Source organism: Typopeltis vanoorti, chromosome 9 (assembly GCF_054136105.1).
Source record: "Typopeltis vanoorti isolate ZY-2024b chromosome 9, IOZ_Tvanoo_1.0, whole genome shotgun sequence".
Classification (NCBI taxonomy): Eukaryota; Metazoa; Arthropoda; class Arachnida; order Uropygi; family Thelyphonidae; genus Typopeltis; species Typopeltis vanoorti.
This window is the reverse complement of record NC_143557.1, coordinates 496,381-513,953: the sequence shown is the minus strand read 5'-3', so window position 1 is coordinate 513,953 and position 17,573 is coordinate 496,381. Positions and strand designations below refer to the sequence as shown.

The following is a 17,573-nucleotide window of genomic DNA, read 5'->3' as shown; positions in this document are numbered from 1 at the left end:
ACTGTCTAAGGAGTGTACGAACTGAGGAGTGTGGTCTAGGTTGTTTACATGGAAAGTGGTTGGTGAGTGGAATGCATTGTGTGTGTTGTGAATGTAAACACATTGAATCACCGTAAGGCATGGCTAGACGAGCATCGTGTATGATAGTGTGTACCTTCCATGATCAGTCTCTGACTATGGAGTTCAGATGTTATAATAATATATCTTTTCTAGTTATGTTAGAAAATGGTTCCATCTCTCCAAATCTACCTCTTGTATTTTCTGTTTTTTATTCTGGCATTTAAATCTTTTGGTAGTAAATTGTTTGTTTTGTTTATGAATTCTGTAATTTTTTTATAAAAGTCATTATTTCCTCCTTCTCTTCTAGTTCATAAGCACTGATTGCTTTCTTTCATGCTTACATGGTGATCTGAATGCATTATGAAAATTATGGATACAACTACCATGTTAGAGTTAAACTTTACTTTAATATAAACTAAAAGTGTATAAAATATAAACTATAGTATGAACAGAAATTTAATGAAGCTTGTGAAATTGTGATTAACCACCCTAATCTTAATAATAATGGGGGCTTAAAAATCCCAAGAATCTGGATGGCACACATTCAGCCCACTTAGTTTCCAGCAAACCCTGACTTTAGGACTCGAAACAATTTTTCATTTTTTTATTGGCCACTATCCATACCGGTTGCAATTTATATGTATACTTATATAAGTAATTTTATTTTCCGTTTATTTATTTATCTATTATTTTCTGAATGAACATGTTACTCTCCAGCTTAATTTAACTTTGTAACCTAATAGATAATAATAACAGGACTCTAGCTTTGATGTAGTGAGGTTTTTTTTTAGCACCAGAGGTCAGGCAAATAATTTTAACGGTTGATCAGTGTTGGATTCTAATTATGTAGAAAATAGAATAAATGTTATTTGATTCAGAATCCAACATGATTTTCCGTCACAAGAACTATATTTGTAAATATTATTTAATGTAAATAACATAAATTATAATTGATATCATATAACTACCTTAATTATGCCAAATATTTAATTGCTTAATCAAAGAAATGTGTTAATGGTAAATAGATTCTGTATTAAATATTATTAAACTGTTTTAATTATTATGTCAATATTATAGAAGCTTATATTTGTAATTTAACTACGCATTTATTGAAATGCAAATATTCTATTTATTCTTTTTATGAAAGTTTAACGTTATGTAATAACTGAATGTAGTTGTATAGCCTAATGTAACATTCACGAGAATGTTTACGTTTATCGGTTGTCATAGAGACGCGTGAAATAAACGAGCGCGTGTGAAGTGAGTTTGTAGAGGAGAAGAGAAAATAGATACGTAGTAGTAAGTAGGGAGTCGGACGGAACTTTGGAACTATAAGGTAGCAAGGAAGTAAACTAAGGAAGTAGAAGTAATTAAAAGATTCCTAAGGATAGGAGTTGAGTAGATATTTTTTTATATAAGTGAATCTTATAGTTGGCTGAAAGCAAAACCAGCCGTAGTAATAAAAAGAAATTATTGCTGTAATCGGATAATTAGAGAACTGGACATTCAAAGAAGAATACTGAAAAAAATCCAGTCAGTCTACAATTACGACTTATTTCTATACTACCAAAAAAGGAATTGTACAGAGTTAAACTAGTTGATGAATGAAAAATAAGAATAATTAATGTACCTTATAGTTATCTGGAGTTTTTTTTGAAGCGCGATTAGTAATGTTTTAGTTATTTAGTGTCTCGCAAGTGTGATAAATACAATTTGAAAGTGTGCTCACAAAATATTGGAAGTACTGAAGATTATTTCTGGTAAGGACAGTCATATTAGTTTATTTCAGTGTATGAAGATTTGAGTATTAGTTCCGTTGCGCTGTTTCTAACATTAACTGTAGCATACCATCGAGGCTGAGAGTTGAAAATATAGACATTGAAATGATATCTGCCGTGGTTAGTGCCTGTTATGAGTCAATCGCAGAGTGTAGTTGAGAGATACAAGGAAACTGATTAAGAATTTCTATTGTAATAAGTTGGGTATAAGAACTTTGTGATTCTGAAACTGTGAATTTGTATGTGAAAGTTTGGAAGATTGGATTAATATGAATGACTTGACTTGATATGCTAACTTGACTGGGTTGTCATATTTAGAAGTGGAATTTATGTAATTGTTATATAACCATATATTAAATGTTTTGTTTGTTAATTTGAATATTGTGATAATTTGAATATGATTTGCCTGAATTTCTTTTTACTGCACCGTTCACAAAAATTTGGATCTAGCGGGAATCCCAGAAGGAATGAAAATAAATACCATCGGCCTGAATGAGTGAAAAGACTGCTAACTAATTTTGAATTAATCCTACTAATTCATATAGACTTATCTAAGGATAGAGTGGCGCAGTATAATAGAAATTTCTCTACCCTTAGATCAGTGATTAATTTGCAATTAGTTTTCCTTTATTTTATGAAAGTGACTTTTAGCAAGATGGCGGATTCGAACGTCAAGAGAACACGTCACGACATTTGTCGCGACGTTCTATTTTCATGTTTTGTTCTAAATCCGCCATCTTGGTTCAAGTCACTCTTATCGATATAACACTTAATCGCAAATTGATCACCGATCCAAAAGTAGAGAAATTTATAATTATACTGCGCCACCCTATTTTTAGATTAGTCTATATAAAATAGTAGGATCAATTCTTAATTAAGTTAGCAGTCTTCTCATTAGTTTAGGCCGAATTATTTACTATTCCACTTGGGGTTCCCGCAAGATTCGAATATTTATGAACGGTGCAATAAAAAGGAATTCAGGCAAACACAATATTTAGATTAACAAAATAAAACATTTAATATATGATATATGTAACAAATACAAGAATTCTGCTTTAAAATGAAACATTACAATCAACTTAATACATCTTGCTAAGTCACTCATGCCAATTCAATGTTCTAAACTTTCACATACAATTCACAGTTTCAAAATCACAAGCTTTCTTAACTCAAATCAGTAAAACGAAACTTCTTATTTAAACAGTCTCCACATATCCACCAGCTGTACTTAATATTTAAAATTCACAGGAAGCACTAATATTCCAAGGTAGACAATATTCCAAGCAATCTTATTTCGGACTTTAAACTTCGAAGATATGTTAATGTTAGAATAAACAAACAAATATAACTACTCTTACCAGATACAATCTTCAATACATCAATTAATTGTGAGCATACTTATGAATTAACTTATTTACGTTAGCGGAACACATTAATAAAAATTCTCCAACGATTTAACTGAACTACTGTTAATCGCGCTTCACTACTCAAAAAAAAACACATCAATAAGGCACTGATATCTTTCCTTGTTTTCTTTTCTCAAACCAGTTAATTCAATATAATTCTTCTCAGGGCAACATAGAATTAAGACGTAATCCTAGACTAACTGGAACTAATCAGAATTTTTCATTGAATGTCCAGTTCTTTATTTATCCGATTACGACATCAATTTTCCTCTATAACAACAGCTGATTTCACTTGCAGCTAAGTATATGATTCACTATGTTTTGGCTCACTTCTAAACACTATTCTCATGAATTTCTGCCCTAGAGAACTTATAATTTTCTTCCACTTCTTTTGCTTGTATCCTACCTTCCTTTCCGCTCCGCAAAAACTTCCTCTCTTCTCTCTAATTAATAATCTTCTATATCTATATAATATCTTTCCTCTCCTTTTTGGTTCCAAGGTCACGCACTCTTCGACTCGTGTTGTTTATTTCATGCGTCTCCATGATAACGCATGAACGTAAATATTTCGCTAATGTAATACAACGCTCTACTCTTACATAAGTGATTACATAACGTTAAATTTTCACAAATAAGAATAAACGGAATATTTGAGCTACTTAATCAACTCTTTCATTACGTATACAATTATTTATAATACACTTTTCGTTACTTTACATATATATTTAGTTATCATAAATTTCTACACATATTATTATTTAATAAATTAATAGTAGGTTAAGTTTAGAATAAATATTTAAATAGTAATCCTTAATTAAGGAACAATAAATAATCTTTATACAAATTATGATTAATACATAATATGCAATGTTAAATGTGAATAAAAAAAAATAAATTACACAACATAGTTTCATTCACAATTTAACATAGGCTCACCCTTCCTTTAAAAAAAAAAAATTTTGTTATAAGAAAAAAAATTTTTTTTTTTTTATACTAGGCTCCTTCACGGAAGAACTGGATTACATATTTCCTTTTGATTCCTCAAGTAGTACCTAGTTTGAATGAAACCTGGTTCCTTATTATGTCTAGTGCATTTATTCTCTTTCACATTCTCATTAAATCTCTTATTACTATCATTATCAATTTCTGCGTGTCTTCTATGTCTGTAGTATGGGATTTTCTCTTCTGAATTAAATTCACGTTTTCTATTACCAGAATTAAATTTTAGCTGTCTCACAACTTGGTGATTTGTTCCATTATATAGATTGGTTATTTTACCAAAATTGACTTCAACTGTTATCTCACTATTAGTGGTAATTTCTGCTTTAGGCTTTGTCACTACCACTTGTTGTTCATCCATGACAAGTGGTGTGTCAGACTGAACGTGCACATGTGAGTTATCATCACTATCTCTTTTAGATGATTGATTCACAGCCGACTTTTCTTTAGTAGATGGTCCTGATTCAGGTGGCAATCTAAACTGTTTTGTTTGATACTTAGTCTTATCACAATCATGAATTTCATTTCTTCTGGTATATCTCCTCTTGTTCATCAGGGATATTTCCTTCTTAGGAAAGTCACAAGAAAATTGATATCTTGCTAAGAAGTTTGTTCCTAAGATAATGTGAGAACTTAGATTGGAAGTAGTGGGGACAACAAGTAAGTCTTGCCACACGTACAGTCCAAATTCTGGTAGGTATATCCTTGCTCGAAGTTTCTCATATGCCACAGAGTTTGAGTCTGAGAGAGAAGTAATCCTTACAGGTTGTCTCAGCTTGGCAGTGCTCTTCCGCAGTTTGTTCTTTAAGGTTAGGAAATAATCCATCCTGATGGTAGAGGCATTGCATCCTGTATCTAATAAAATGTCACATTTAGAGCCCAGGATATCACCTCTAATTCTCATCATTCTCTCATTAGATGCTTGATATTTCTGAATTCTGTTATTTCTCCTGTGGGTCATATATCCAAATTTTGAGTTCCATCTGTTGTTATAGTAGTTTTCCTTGTTATAAAAACAGTTCCTAGCATAATGTCCAACTTTGTTGCAATTATAACATTTAACAGGATTTCTTTGTTTTATGTCTGTCTTGGATTGAGGAATAGCAGACATTTGTTGTCTAACATCATCTAATCCTCGGATTACCTTATCTAGACTATTTAAAATAGGTTGACTTTGTTTTTCAACTTCATGTTTGATCATCTCATTAATTTTATTTGTAGTGGGGGTTTGATTTTCTTGAGATTTCAAGGTAATAGTCGACAATTGCTTTATAACTTCATCAAGACTACTTAATATTGGCTGATTCAATTTATTCACCTAGCCATCTTGCTAAAAGTCACTTTCATAAAATAAAGGAAAACTAATTGCAAATTAATCACTGATCTAAGGGTAGAGAAATTTCTATTATACTGCGCCACTCTATCCTTAGATAAGTCTATATGAATTAGTAGGATTAATTCAAAATTAGTTAGCAGTCTTTTCACTCATTCAGGCCGATGGTATTTATTTTCATTCCTTCTGGGATTCCCGCTAGATCCGAATTTTTGTGAACGGTGCAGTAAAAAGAAATTCAGGCAAACACAATATTCAAATTAACAAACAAAACATTTAATATATGGTTATATAACAATTACATAAATTCCACTTCTAAATATGACAACCCAGTCAAGTTAGCATATCAAGTCAAGTCATTCATATTAATCCAATCTTCCAAACTTTCACATACAAATTCACAGTTTCAGAATCACAAAGTTCTTATACCCAACTTATTACAATAGAAATTCTTAATTAATCAGTTTCCTTGTATCTCTCAACTACACTCTGCGATTGACTCATAACAGGCACTAACCACGGCAGATATCATTTCAATGTCTATATTTTCAACTCTCAGCCTCGATGGTATGCTACAGTTAATGTTAGAAACAGCGCAACGGAACTAATACTTAAATCTTCATACACTGAAATAAACTAATATGACTGTCCTTACCAGAAATAATCTTCAGTACTTCCAATATTTTGTGAGCACACTTTCAAATTGTATTTATCACACTTGCGAGACACTAAATAACTAAAACATTACTAATCGCGCTTCAAAAAAAACTCCAGATAACAACTATAAGGAACATTAATTATTCTTATTTTTCATTCATCAACTAGTTTAACTCTGTACAATTCCTTTTTTGGTAGTATAGAAATAAGTTGTAATTGTAGACTGACTGGATTTTTTTCAGTATTCTTCTTTGAATGTCCAGTTCTCTAATTATCCGATTACGGCAATAATTTCTTTTTATTACTACGGCTGGTTTTGCTTTCAGCCAACTATAAGATTCACTTATATAAAAAAAATATCTACTCAACTCCTATCCTTAGGAATCTTTTAATTACTTCTACTTCCTTAGTTTACTTCCTTGCTACCTTATAGTTCCAAAGTTCCGTCCGACTCCCTACTTACTACTACGTATCTATTTTCTCTTCTCCTCTACAAACTCACTTCACACGCGCTCGTTTATTTCACGCGTCTCTATGACAACCGATAAACGTAAACATTCTCGTGAATGTTACATTAGGCTATACAACTACATTCAGTTATTACATAACGTTAAACTTTCATAAAAAGAATAAATAGAATATTTGCATTTCAATAAATGCGTAGTTAAATTACAAATATAAGCTTCTATAATATTGACATAACAATAATTAAAACAGTTTAATAATATTTAATACAGAATCTATTTACCATTAACACATTTCTTTGATAGCAATTAAATATTTGGCATAATTAAGGTAGTTATATGATATCAATTATAATTTATGTTATTTACATTAAATAATATTTACAAATATAGTTCTTGTGACGGAAAATCATGTTGGATTCTGAATCAAATAACATTTATTCTATTTTCTACATAATTAGAATCCAACAAAGGCTTACTCTTCCTTTAAAAAAATTTTTTTTTTTTTTTTTATTATTATTAGGTTCCTTCATGGAGGAACCTAGATTACATATTTCTTTTTCGATTTCTCAAGTAGTACCTAGTTTGGATGAAACTTGGTTCCTTATCATGATTTGTGCATTTATTCTCATTCTGTTCCTCATTAAGTTTCTTATTACTGTCATTAACAATTTCCGCGTGTCTTTTATGTCTGTAGTATGGGATCGTTTCTTCCAAATTCAATTCATGCTCTGTATTAGTATCACTGTGTTTTGGCTGTTTTGTAATATTTGTGTTCCGTCTGTAATTACTTCTTCTATGGTAATTCCTTTCCTTTCCCAATATTGCTTCTAGAGAATCTCCTAGGCAGACTAATTTGTCAGATCTCTTCTTGAACAATTTCAGTCGGTCTGAGTGGACAACTAGAGTTCTTTTCATTCCTGTAGATTCTCTTATTCGAAAGTTGACAGGAGATGTCTTTTCAACAACTTCATAAGGTCCTATTGCACATTTTCCAAACTTTCCTGTTCTCTTGTTACTATGATCTTGTCGCAAAAGTACTAAGCTTCCAGGTTTTAATTCCTTATAGGTTCTTAGTTTATTAGCATAGGCTCTAGCCTTTTGTGAGCTGTTTTGACTGGCTTCTGCTACTAGATCATATGCAATTTTATTTTCAGAGATCATATTGTTAAGATACTGATCAATGTCCGGGAATCCTGAGTTTGCATGCGTGTTCTTGAAGTCACTGGGAAACAGTGGTTCAAAACCATATAAAACTACAGCAGGGGCTTCTTTTATGGCAGCATGCAGGGCTGTCCTACAGGCAAAAAGGGTGTGCGGAAGGAATTTATCCCAATTATACAAGTGATTATCAGCAAGTTTGGATAGGGTTTGTTTCAGCGTACGATTCATCCTTTCACACATTCCATTTCCTTGGGGGGTGATAAGGAGTAGTGAAAAGCTTTTTTATCTTCAGTAACTTACATAATTGAAGCATAACTTCAGCTGTAAAGTTTGAACCTTGATCAGTGAGAAGTGTTTGGGGGGTTCCATATCTTGAAATGATCATCTTGAACAACTTGTCAGCTACAGTTTGCGCAGTTTGATTCTTCATAGCTGTGGCTTCAGGAAACCTAGAGAACATATCTATTACAACAAGTATATACTTGTTTCCTTTAGAGGTAGTAGGGAGTGGACCTACAATGTCCATGGCCAAAGCTTGAAAAGGGCGACTAGGAATAGGGAAAGGTTGAAGAGGAGCCTTTCCTCCGTAATTTGATTTTCTTTGACATAGATGACATGAAAACACATAACTTTCAACATCTCGTCTCATTCCCTTCCACACATATCTATTTTTAATTCTCCCCCATGTCCGGAAAAACCCTTGGTGTCCTGCTAGATCAGCATCATGAAAGGTATATAACACCCACGGTATCATGACAGTAGGAACTACTATTTTGTTCTTCCAATTTCCGGTGACATCATGTTTTGCCATCAGGAGGCCATCATCATCCAAAAATAAGGACTGCAAAAATGTGTGTTCCTCCAAGACTCCTTCCCCATTATTGATTCGTCGATATATTTCTCCCCATGTTGGATCCAATTTTTGTGCTTCTATAATGGAGAATTTGGTCCAATTCTGAAGGTGTGGGGGTTTCCTTGTGTTTTCTTGTCCCTCATTTTCTTCGGCTATCAAGTTCACTATCTTTTCTTCCGCATTGATATCCTCATCTACTTTATCATCTAGCGCCCTGGATAAGTAGTCAGCAACTACATTGAGTTTTCCAGGAATATAACATATCCGTATTTGGAATTCTTGTAATTCTAATGCCCATCGAATAATCCTTTGGTTTTTATCCTTCATCGTGGATAAAAAGGTTAGGGGTTTATGGTCTGATCTTAGAAAAATTTCTTGTCCTAGTAACATGTATCTGAATTTCCTTAAGGCATGTACAATAGCTAGTGCTTCTTTTTCAATAACTGAGTAATTTTTTTCTGATGCAGATAGTTTTCTACTTAGAAAAGCAATGGGTCTAATTTCTTCCTTCTTCTTTTGTTCTATCACAGCTGCAATAGTATTATTCGAGGCATCTGCTGCAAGATAGAAGGGTTCTCCAAGAGTGGGATGAGTGAGAACAGGAGATCTAGTTAATGCTAAATTTAAAGATTTATGGGCAGATTCTTGTTCCTTTCCCCATACGAACTTTTCTCCCTTTTTAGTTAATTTAATTATGGGCTCCATTATTTGAGAACAATTTGGAATAAATTTTCTATAGAAGTTTACCATTCCTAAGTACCTTCGTACTTGTCTCACGGAGGTGGGTATTTTAGCTTTTAGAATGGCAGAGATGTTTTCTTGAGTGGGGATTATTCCAGCCTCACTGACAACATGTCCTAGGTATTCAACCTTTCTCATGAAGAATTTACATTTTGAGCACTTCAACGATAGATGTGACAAATTTAATCTATTTAATACATTATCTAAAATTTCTTCATGTGATGTTAAATCTGGGGTGTAAATTAATAGGTCATCTTGGAAACATATGACTCCCTTTCCTAACATGTCTGAGAGTACAGTGTTCATCAGACATTGGAAACTCATAGCTGAATTTCTGGCCCCTTGAGGAAGTCGACAGAGTTGGTATTTTTGCCATCGAGTGGTAAAGGCAAAAAACTGTCTGTCCTCCTTTCTAAGAGGTATTTGGAAATAGCCAGAGTTTAGGTCTAATTTTGAGAAATATTTTGCTCCTTCTAGACTAGTCAGGAGTTCTATGTTACATAGAGGAAAGTCAATGGGCTTAGTGACCTTTTTCACGCAGATCTAATATAAATCTGAGACTTCTATCAGGCTTTTCTACTAATAAAAAGGGACTATTCCATCTGGAATTAGACTTTTCTATGATCCCAGCCTTTTCGTAATCATTCAGAAGGATCTGAAGTCTATCTAGATATTTAAGAGGGGTTTTGTACTGCTTAGTATAGATAGGCGTGTCTGAAGTGATTTCAATGGAATGCTCTACTTTGTTTGTACAAGTCAATGAGCTAATATCTTCAGTGAATGTTTGAGGGTATTTTTGAAAGATTAATAGAATGAAATTCTTTATTTCTGCTCTATCAGTTTTTGATTCTGCTAAATTAAGAGCTTCGTGCAATAATTTTCTTTTCTTATCACTCAATCCGTCTTCAAGGGTTAAGGTCTCAATCTCCATCTTGTCACATAGTTTCCTTTCATTGTCTTCATTGTATATTGATTTATGACTCACGCCACACAAGGAAATGGTTTCAGAGGCAAAGTCACACATGAATTTATTTTTCTCTAGGAAATCTAGTCCTAGTATGATTTGGTCATTTGTGTCAGCAACTTCAGGAAGGATAATGAGATCATGTGAAAACTCCACTGGAAAACAAGGTATGGAAATTTCAGCATTTAATTTTCTTGTAGCAATCAGTTCAATTTTAGCAATTCCCGTGATTTTTACTGGTCTCTGAATCAGGGTGATGTTATCAGAAAAGTCATCAACAAGTTTATTCACCATAGAGTTAGAAATAACTGATATATGGGCTCCAGTATCTAACAGAATATTGCACGGAATTTTTCCAATCAGACCTTGTACAAGGGTTAAAGGCAATTTGCCATTCTCCTTGGTCATCGTTACACTTTGCATTCTATGGAAATCGTAGTCTAGCGAATCTGGTTTGTTAGTTAAGGTGATAGAGTTATCTTCATTGACTTCCTCATTCTTAATCTCTTTCCCTTTTTTACAGTTTGAAAGGTATTCAAGAATTGGTAAAGGTGTAAGTTGATCATTACAATCTTGAGTGAGTGATTGTCTTATGGAGTATATTTGTTGCATTTCTTCCAATATTTTCTCTCTTTGCTTGGCCAGACTGTAACATGCTTCTAAACTGACAGCCCTTTTTTTGTAAATAACCTCTCTTAAATGTTTATGCAGTCCCAGTCGAAATTGTTGAAACACAATCCAATCTAAGTGAAGCTTCTCTGTAGGGGACACCCTCATAGATCTAGCAATGTTCATCAACCTGGTAAAATAATTAGTCACATCTTCCTTGTCATCTTGCATGCACTTGTGGAGTTCTGTAAGGGTTTTAACGTAGCACCTAGTATGGGAAAACTTAGAAATTAGTTCATCCTTAAACTTCTTGTATTCTAAGGTTTCCCGAAGTATTGGAGATGAGAAAAAATATGTCTTAGCTTTACCAATTAGTTTGTTTCTAAGTAATACCAACAACTGAAAGTCTGTCCAACCTGCTGTTTCTCTGAGTTTCTCAACATAAGTAAAAAAAGATAATACATCATCAGAGTCTTCTCCTGAAAATTGAGGAATTACTTGTTGGGGATTCATACTTCTAAAAAATTCACTGTTTTCCATCTCTGAATTGGAAGTAACAGCCATTGTGATAATTGGAGTATTAATTTAATATAATATAATCCTTTAATTTCAAAAAAAAAACTTTATCTTTATCTTTAACCGTTAATAATTTTAACGGTTGATCAGTAACTTTAGCATGCTGTGTAGAATGTAGTGCAGCTTGTTTCTTTGTGTGTGTGTGTGTGTATATATATATATATATATATATATATACATACATACATACATATACTCCAGAAGATGACCCTAATGTGAAGGTTGAAACGTCGAGTGTACATTTGGTCCTATACATTTGGTTTATATTAAAGTTTTACTCTAACAAGGTAGTTGTATTCATAATTTTCATAATTTATAAGCACTGATTGTTATGTGGTCTCTTTAATCTTGTGAAAGTACACTTATTGTTAAAGTAATTTTGGTGAACAATAGTTTTCATTATAATTTCCTTTTTTCAATTTTTGGTTTTTGATAGACTTGAAAGTATATATTTCTTCAGGATAGGTTACTACTAGCCTAGGTGAGTCCAGTGCTAGATAAAGCATAGTGTTTTAATATGAAACTTTAATCTCGTGAAAGTACATTTATTGTTAAAGTAATTTTGGTGAATAATAATCTGAAAAACAAAAATAAATATATATTGGAACAATAATGAATTGATGCAATTTTAGCTTTCTCCCAGATTTTTCAGTGTCTGTGAATGAGTTAACTTCATCTGAAAGGTATTTTATATATCAATTTATGATCCATAAATTTAGTTCCATGTGCTATTAGCAGATGAAACTGAGTAAAGTAGTGGAAGCTTAAGGAGTTATTCACATATGATATCATTTGATACTGTATGGTCACTCCTGTACTTCATTGGGCTTTGGGAGTGAAGCCTTCTGCAAGGAGAAATGGTAGTGTCGCAGATGCCCTTTTCACACAGTTAGTAAGACAGAAGCATCTATGTCCTGGAGGGAGTCGAAACACTTGGCCAACCAGTTCAGCTTAAGTAGTTAGAGCTGCTAGTAATTAATGATGTGAAGTAATGTTCAAAATTATTTTAATACTGCACAACAGGAACATTACTGTTCTGAACATTTTCATTATTTTTAGGGTCACGATTGTTGTCCTGTGTTGTTTCATTATGATAGTGGCCAGCTAGGCTTTGTTGATAAATTGGACAAATCACAAAAGAAGGAAGTAGATGGATTCAGGTACTTATATTTTATTGATATGAACAGATCTTTATATATTCCATGTATAATGTACATATTCATAATCAGGTGTCTTAATAAAGAGATGTTTAGAAAACTGTGGCAAATATATTTTATATTATTGCTAAATATGATTAAAATGCCTTCCATGGGTAAGCACTTCATCTGTTCTGGCTTCCAAATTGATTTCCACCCATCACATTTACAGACTAGCTTTCTTCTACGATTTTGTATAGGACTTCTGGTCCTATACAAAATTCTTTCTGCCATTCTTTCCACATGCACACATTTAAGTTTTTCTAATATTTTAATTTCTGCAGTTTATATGTAAGCAATTTGTTTTTTTAGAGTTAATGTAGGTGTTGGATTTTTGTTTTATATAAATTCCATATTTATTTTTTGGTTACATCTTTTAATCTTTTGTTTCATATGTTTTGATATGTATTCAGTGTTTTGTTTATCACTTTCAGTTAAATGTAATGTTAGATTCTAAATAATTAAACTTTACCACTAATCTATCCATATTTATTTGAGTAGCCAGGTTTTATGGCTTGCTGAATCTGGGTAAAGTCAAACTTTACAACCTCTAATATAACATAACATGTTTTTTTCTCAACATTCTCTCTGTTATTCCTTCTTATATAGAGGTATTCCAAGTGGTTGATGCTTATTTAAGTTAAAATATTTGGATTCAGTTATGAATAGTGGAGTGGTGGTAAAACATTTTAACTGCCTTCAACAACTTGAAAGTGAATAGTCTTTGGGGAGGGGGAAAGTTATGGATGAAAAATTTATTGAGGAAATTGGTTTGGTCAATGAATATTCAGGTCCTCACCAGAGAGTTCTTGCCTCTCTGGTGGAGCTTGCGTAATATTAATACCTTTTTTAGTGTTTTCATTCCAAATTTTTAAATGCTAGTTTTTTTTTCTTGATTTATTTTTCTTAAAGATTCAATAACTTGCTTTGTTAATAATTATATATCATCATCAACCATTATCAGTCAACTGCTTTCTTATCTCTGATTCCCATCATGCATCTTTCCATGCTTCCCTGAATTTTGGATGCTTTCAGAAGTAATATTCATTTGGTACAACCATACTGGTTATTAAAGGTGTTATTTAATTTTATCATAATGCTATGTTCTCCCCAGGACCTTTTGAATGGGCAAACCGCCTGGCTGGTTTTACTGACTGCCTGGATAATTAATGTTGTGAATTGACATGGCTAAATAATGTGCAAGAATGGAAAAATAACTTAAGACATTTTTTAATTAATAGTGAGAGTCTAGATACTCATGAGACCAACTCAGTTTATTGCATTGCAAGCGAATCTCAAGAGCTTTGGATATTCACTTTGATGCACACCAATCTGTACACAGAAGAAGACAAGAATCGGGATCTCGAATACAACAGTATCGGTTGCAAAGAAGATCTTTTACAAAAGAGACATAATTTTGATATTTGAAAGAAATAAATTGTGAAAATTGAGCAAATTCGAATCGAAGGCAAAAATTGATGTTAAAAATCTACATTTATTTTTCTTAATAATGGTTTTTGTCTGAAGATAGTGAGTCAAGTATTTAATATTTTATTTTGTAAAAGAAAATAGTCCTACACATCAAATATAGTTGTGATCTCGGGGAATTCTCAAAACTCTCGAGGACTATGACATCAGTCTCGAGTGATACCCATTCCTAGTAATTAATACTTATAAATAGTAAAATTGCAACATGAAATTGTGTTATGTGCCTCGGATATTACTGTCATCAGTGCACAATTTAGTGATTTGTTCTGATTAATTTAATGACAATGATATTTTGTATTTATTAAATTACCCCATAATGAGTAAAAAGTCATATTAAGTTATATTAAGAAAGATGAAACCGATAAGCGTAGTAGCGAAGACACCAAACCAACAACAGAATCATCGATTTCTGCAGAGTCTCTTTCAAATGTAAAACGTGCAGTCTAAACACTGCTTATTGGGTATTAACAGTGAGTGGTTTAAAAAATTCCATTGGTTAGTGGTGAAAGATAATTGAATGATGTGTTCCACATCTATGAAATACGGAAAGAGACTACCCACAAACAAGGAAGTGACTTGTGTAACTATGCCATGCACAGGACTTCGAAAAGAAAGCTTGGTTGACCATGAACAAAGCAAGTTAAACACTGATTCTTGTTCAGATATAATTGAAAAACATATACTAGAAGAAACTGGAATAGGGCAAATTGAAAAATCAATTTCAATTTTGAATAACTTGCAGAGAGATGCTTTTCTGGGAGCTTTAAGATCTACGTATTGGTTAGCGAAAAATGAGTTACCACATACTACATTATTTGAAAAATTGCTTGAGCATTGCAAGGCTATGGGCTGTTCCTATTTAGAACATCTTAACGTTGGTAAAAATACACATTATACCTTAGAAAGAATAATGCAAGAGTTGATTGCTATTTTATCATTTGAAATTAGATCTGTACACAGAAGAAGACCAAAATCAGGATCTCGAATACAACAGTATTGGTTGGAAAGATCTTTTACGAAAGAGACATAATTTTGATGTTTGAAAGAAATAAATTGTGAAAATTGAGTGAATTCGAACTAAAAATACTGAAAAAATATACATTCTGCAGAACAAAATGATATCACAGCTGAAGGTTTAAGTAAATATATCAGAACATACAATTTCGTAGCTTCACTAATGATGCTTTCAGATGTGTTACCGCATTTATCTAACTTGTATAGATCGTGGTAAAAGCAAGATGTTGACTTAACCGAAATAGAGCTAGTCTTAGAAGCCAGAAAACTGTCCATCATGGAATTGAAAGACTCCTGGAGTCATTTTCAAAATCTTCATCAGCATCTTTCAGGTGAATGGTCAGACCTTCACATTGATTATTCAGATTCTAATGTTATTATGTTTAAGACTATAATGTATGATAAATACATAGGCACAATTATTAAACAGCTAGAAGCAAGATTTCCAGATATGCCAATCATTTCCTGTTTTTCAATGCAGAAAGTCATGATCAACTTGAAACTTCTGAGATTCTTTTTGATTATTATTCTAGAAATGGAAGTCCTGCAGTTTTAAACTATGAAAGTATTAAACTAGAATGGGCAGTTGCATCAAAAATGATTAATGGACAGTCATACAAAAATCTAGATCCAAGACAAATACTGCTGAAATTAGCAACACCATCTGAGCTCAGAGTCTTCCAAATTTAGCAAAAGTAACTGAATGTGAACGGGGTTTCTCTGCATTAAAAAGGATAAAAACCTGTATGAGGAATCGCATCAGTCAGAACACTCTAAATAATCTGATGCTGATTTCACTGGAGGGACTAAATCCAACAGATTTTATTTACAAAAAAGCTGCTGACAACTGAGTGTCTAAGAAGAAGAGAAGAATTGATGTGTTGAATTTTAAGCTGTGAGCATTACAAGATTTTTCATTACTTAATGAGAAAATAAGAAAAATCCTAGTCTTGTTTGTTATAATTACATATAAAATATTATCCTTGTTTGAAGTAATTTCTAATCAAATTACTATTTTAATTTATGAAAAAGGGTCTTTCTTAACTCATTCAAAATTTTTGTACGCCCGGCTAATGCTTAATTCCACCTGCCTGGTAAAAATTTCTGGGGAGAACACTGATAATGCCTTTAGTTAAATGAATAAATTAAAAATAAAGAAAACGCAGGCATATTCTTAGATTTAAGGAAGAAACACACATTGTACACCTGAATACAATTTATCGGTGCATGCACAATCGGGACTTGTCACAAGTGGTGATGCATGCGTGCCGACATACTCAATCTGTTTTTTCATTTTATTTACAAACATCCACACTTTCGAATTTCAATCGCCAATTGCCGACAAGTCCAAACATGCTTGAAACTGACATCTCAGTTGTGCATTATTGGGTGATGCATACTCTTTCTGACGTGTATGCTTGGATCACTTGAACAACACTCAGCCAACAACAATTACGGTGATGCATGCAGAAAGATTTAATGTTCAAATATGATATTTTAAAATTAATTTCAATTTATAATTATTAAAAATTTTCTTTGCTTCACTCCCTCGGAATGAAAAGGCAGTGTTTTTTGGATGTCTTTTTAAGTGAATTGAAAAAAGTAAACAATAGCAACACTGAACAGCAACCTGGAAATTTTTCAAATTCTGAATGAGCAAAACATTTACGAACATCTGCCAGGAACCAAACGAGAGAATTACGATACCTCTGAAACTCAACACCTGAAGTGTCTTGCAATGCTGCACAGAAATAAGTTCAAGATGGTGACAGTTTATTACATTTTTGGAATGAAAAACAACAGAATTATTTTAAAACTAAATAAGAGTGGCTTAATATTGGTAGCAATGAAAATGTGGAGTGTCAGTGGTGTTCAAAAGTAGAATCGTTAAATGTTGAAAGTGCTAAACATTTACACATCTCAGGAGAGTGTAAATAGTGTTCTGTCAAAGCTCGCGTGTCAGACCAAGAAAATTTGCAATTGCCAATCAGAAAAAAAAAATGGAAAGAACATAATGAATCTGCATCACACAAGTAAGCAAGAGAAATAATCGAAACAACAGAAAGAAAAACATATCATACTTCAAATAAACATCAGAGAATTAGTGTTTCTAAGGAACTTGGAAATGAAGTACTTAAAACAGGAGAATATTTAGACCTCAGTGGGCAGCCTGTAGTGCTAGGACTGCAAAAGCAGTTTGGAAATCATATCTGGCCTTGTACAGAGTGGCCATAAAATAACTTTCCCTCTTTAGAGGTATCTGTAGCTAAA

General features: G+C 32.7%; 1 protein-coding gene across 2 annotated transcripts in view; it reads left to right on the top strand.

Moving 5' to 3' along the window:
- Window positions 1-17,573, top strand: part of Arpc1 (Actin-related protein 2/3 complex, subunit 1A) — a 380,782-nt gene that overhangs the window by 306,240 nt on the left and 56,969 nt on the right. For both annotated transcript variants that reach the window (XM_090398241.1, XM_090398242.1), the window contains exon 10: window positions 12,664-12,764. In XM_090398241.1, coding sequence (XP_090254367.1) covers window positions 12,664-12,764 — 101 coding nt within the window. The remainder of the gene's footprint in view (window positions 1-12,663; window positions 12,765-17,573) is intronic.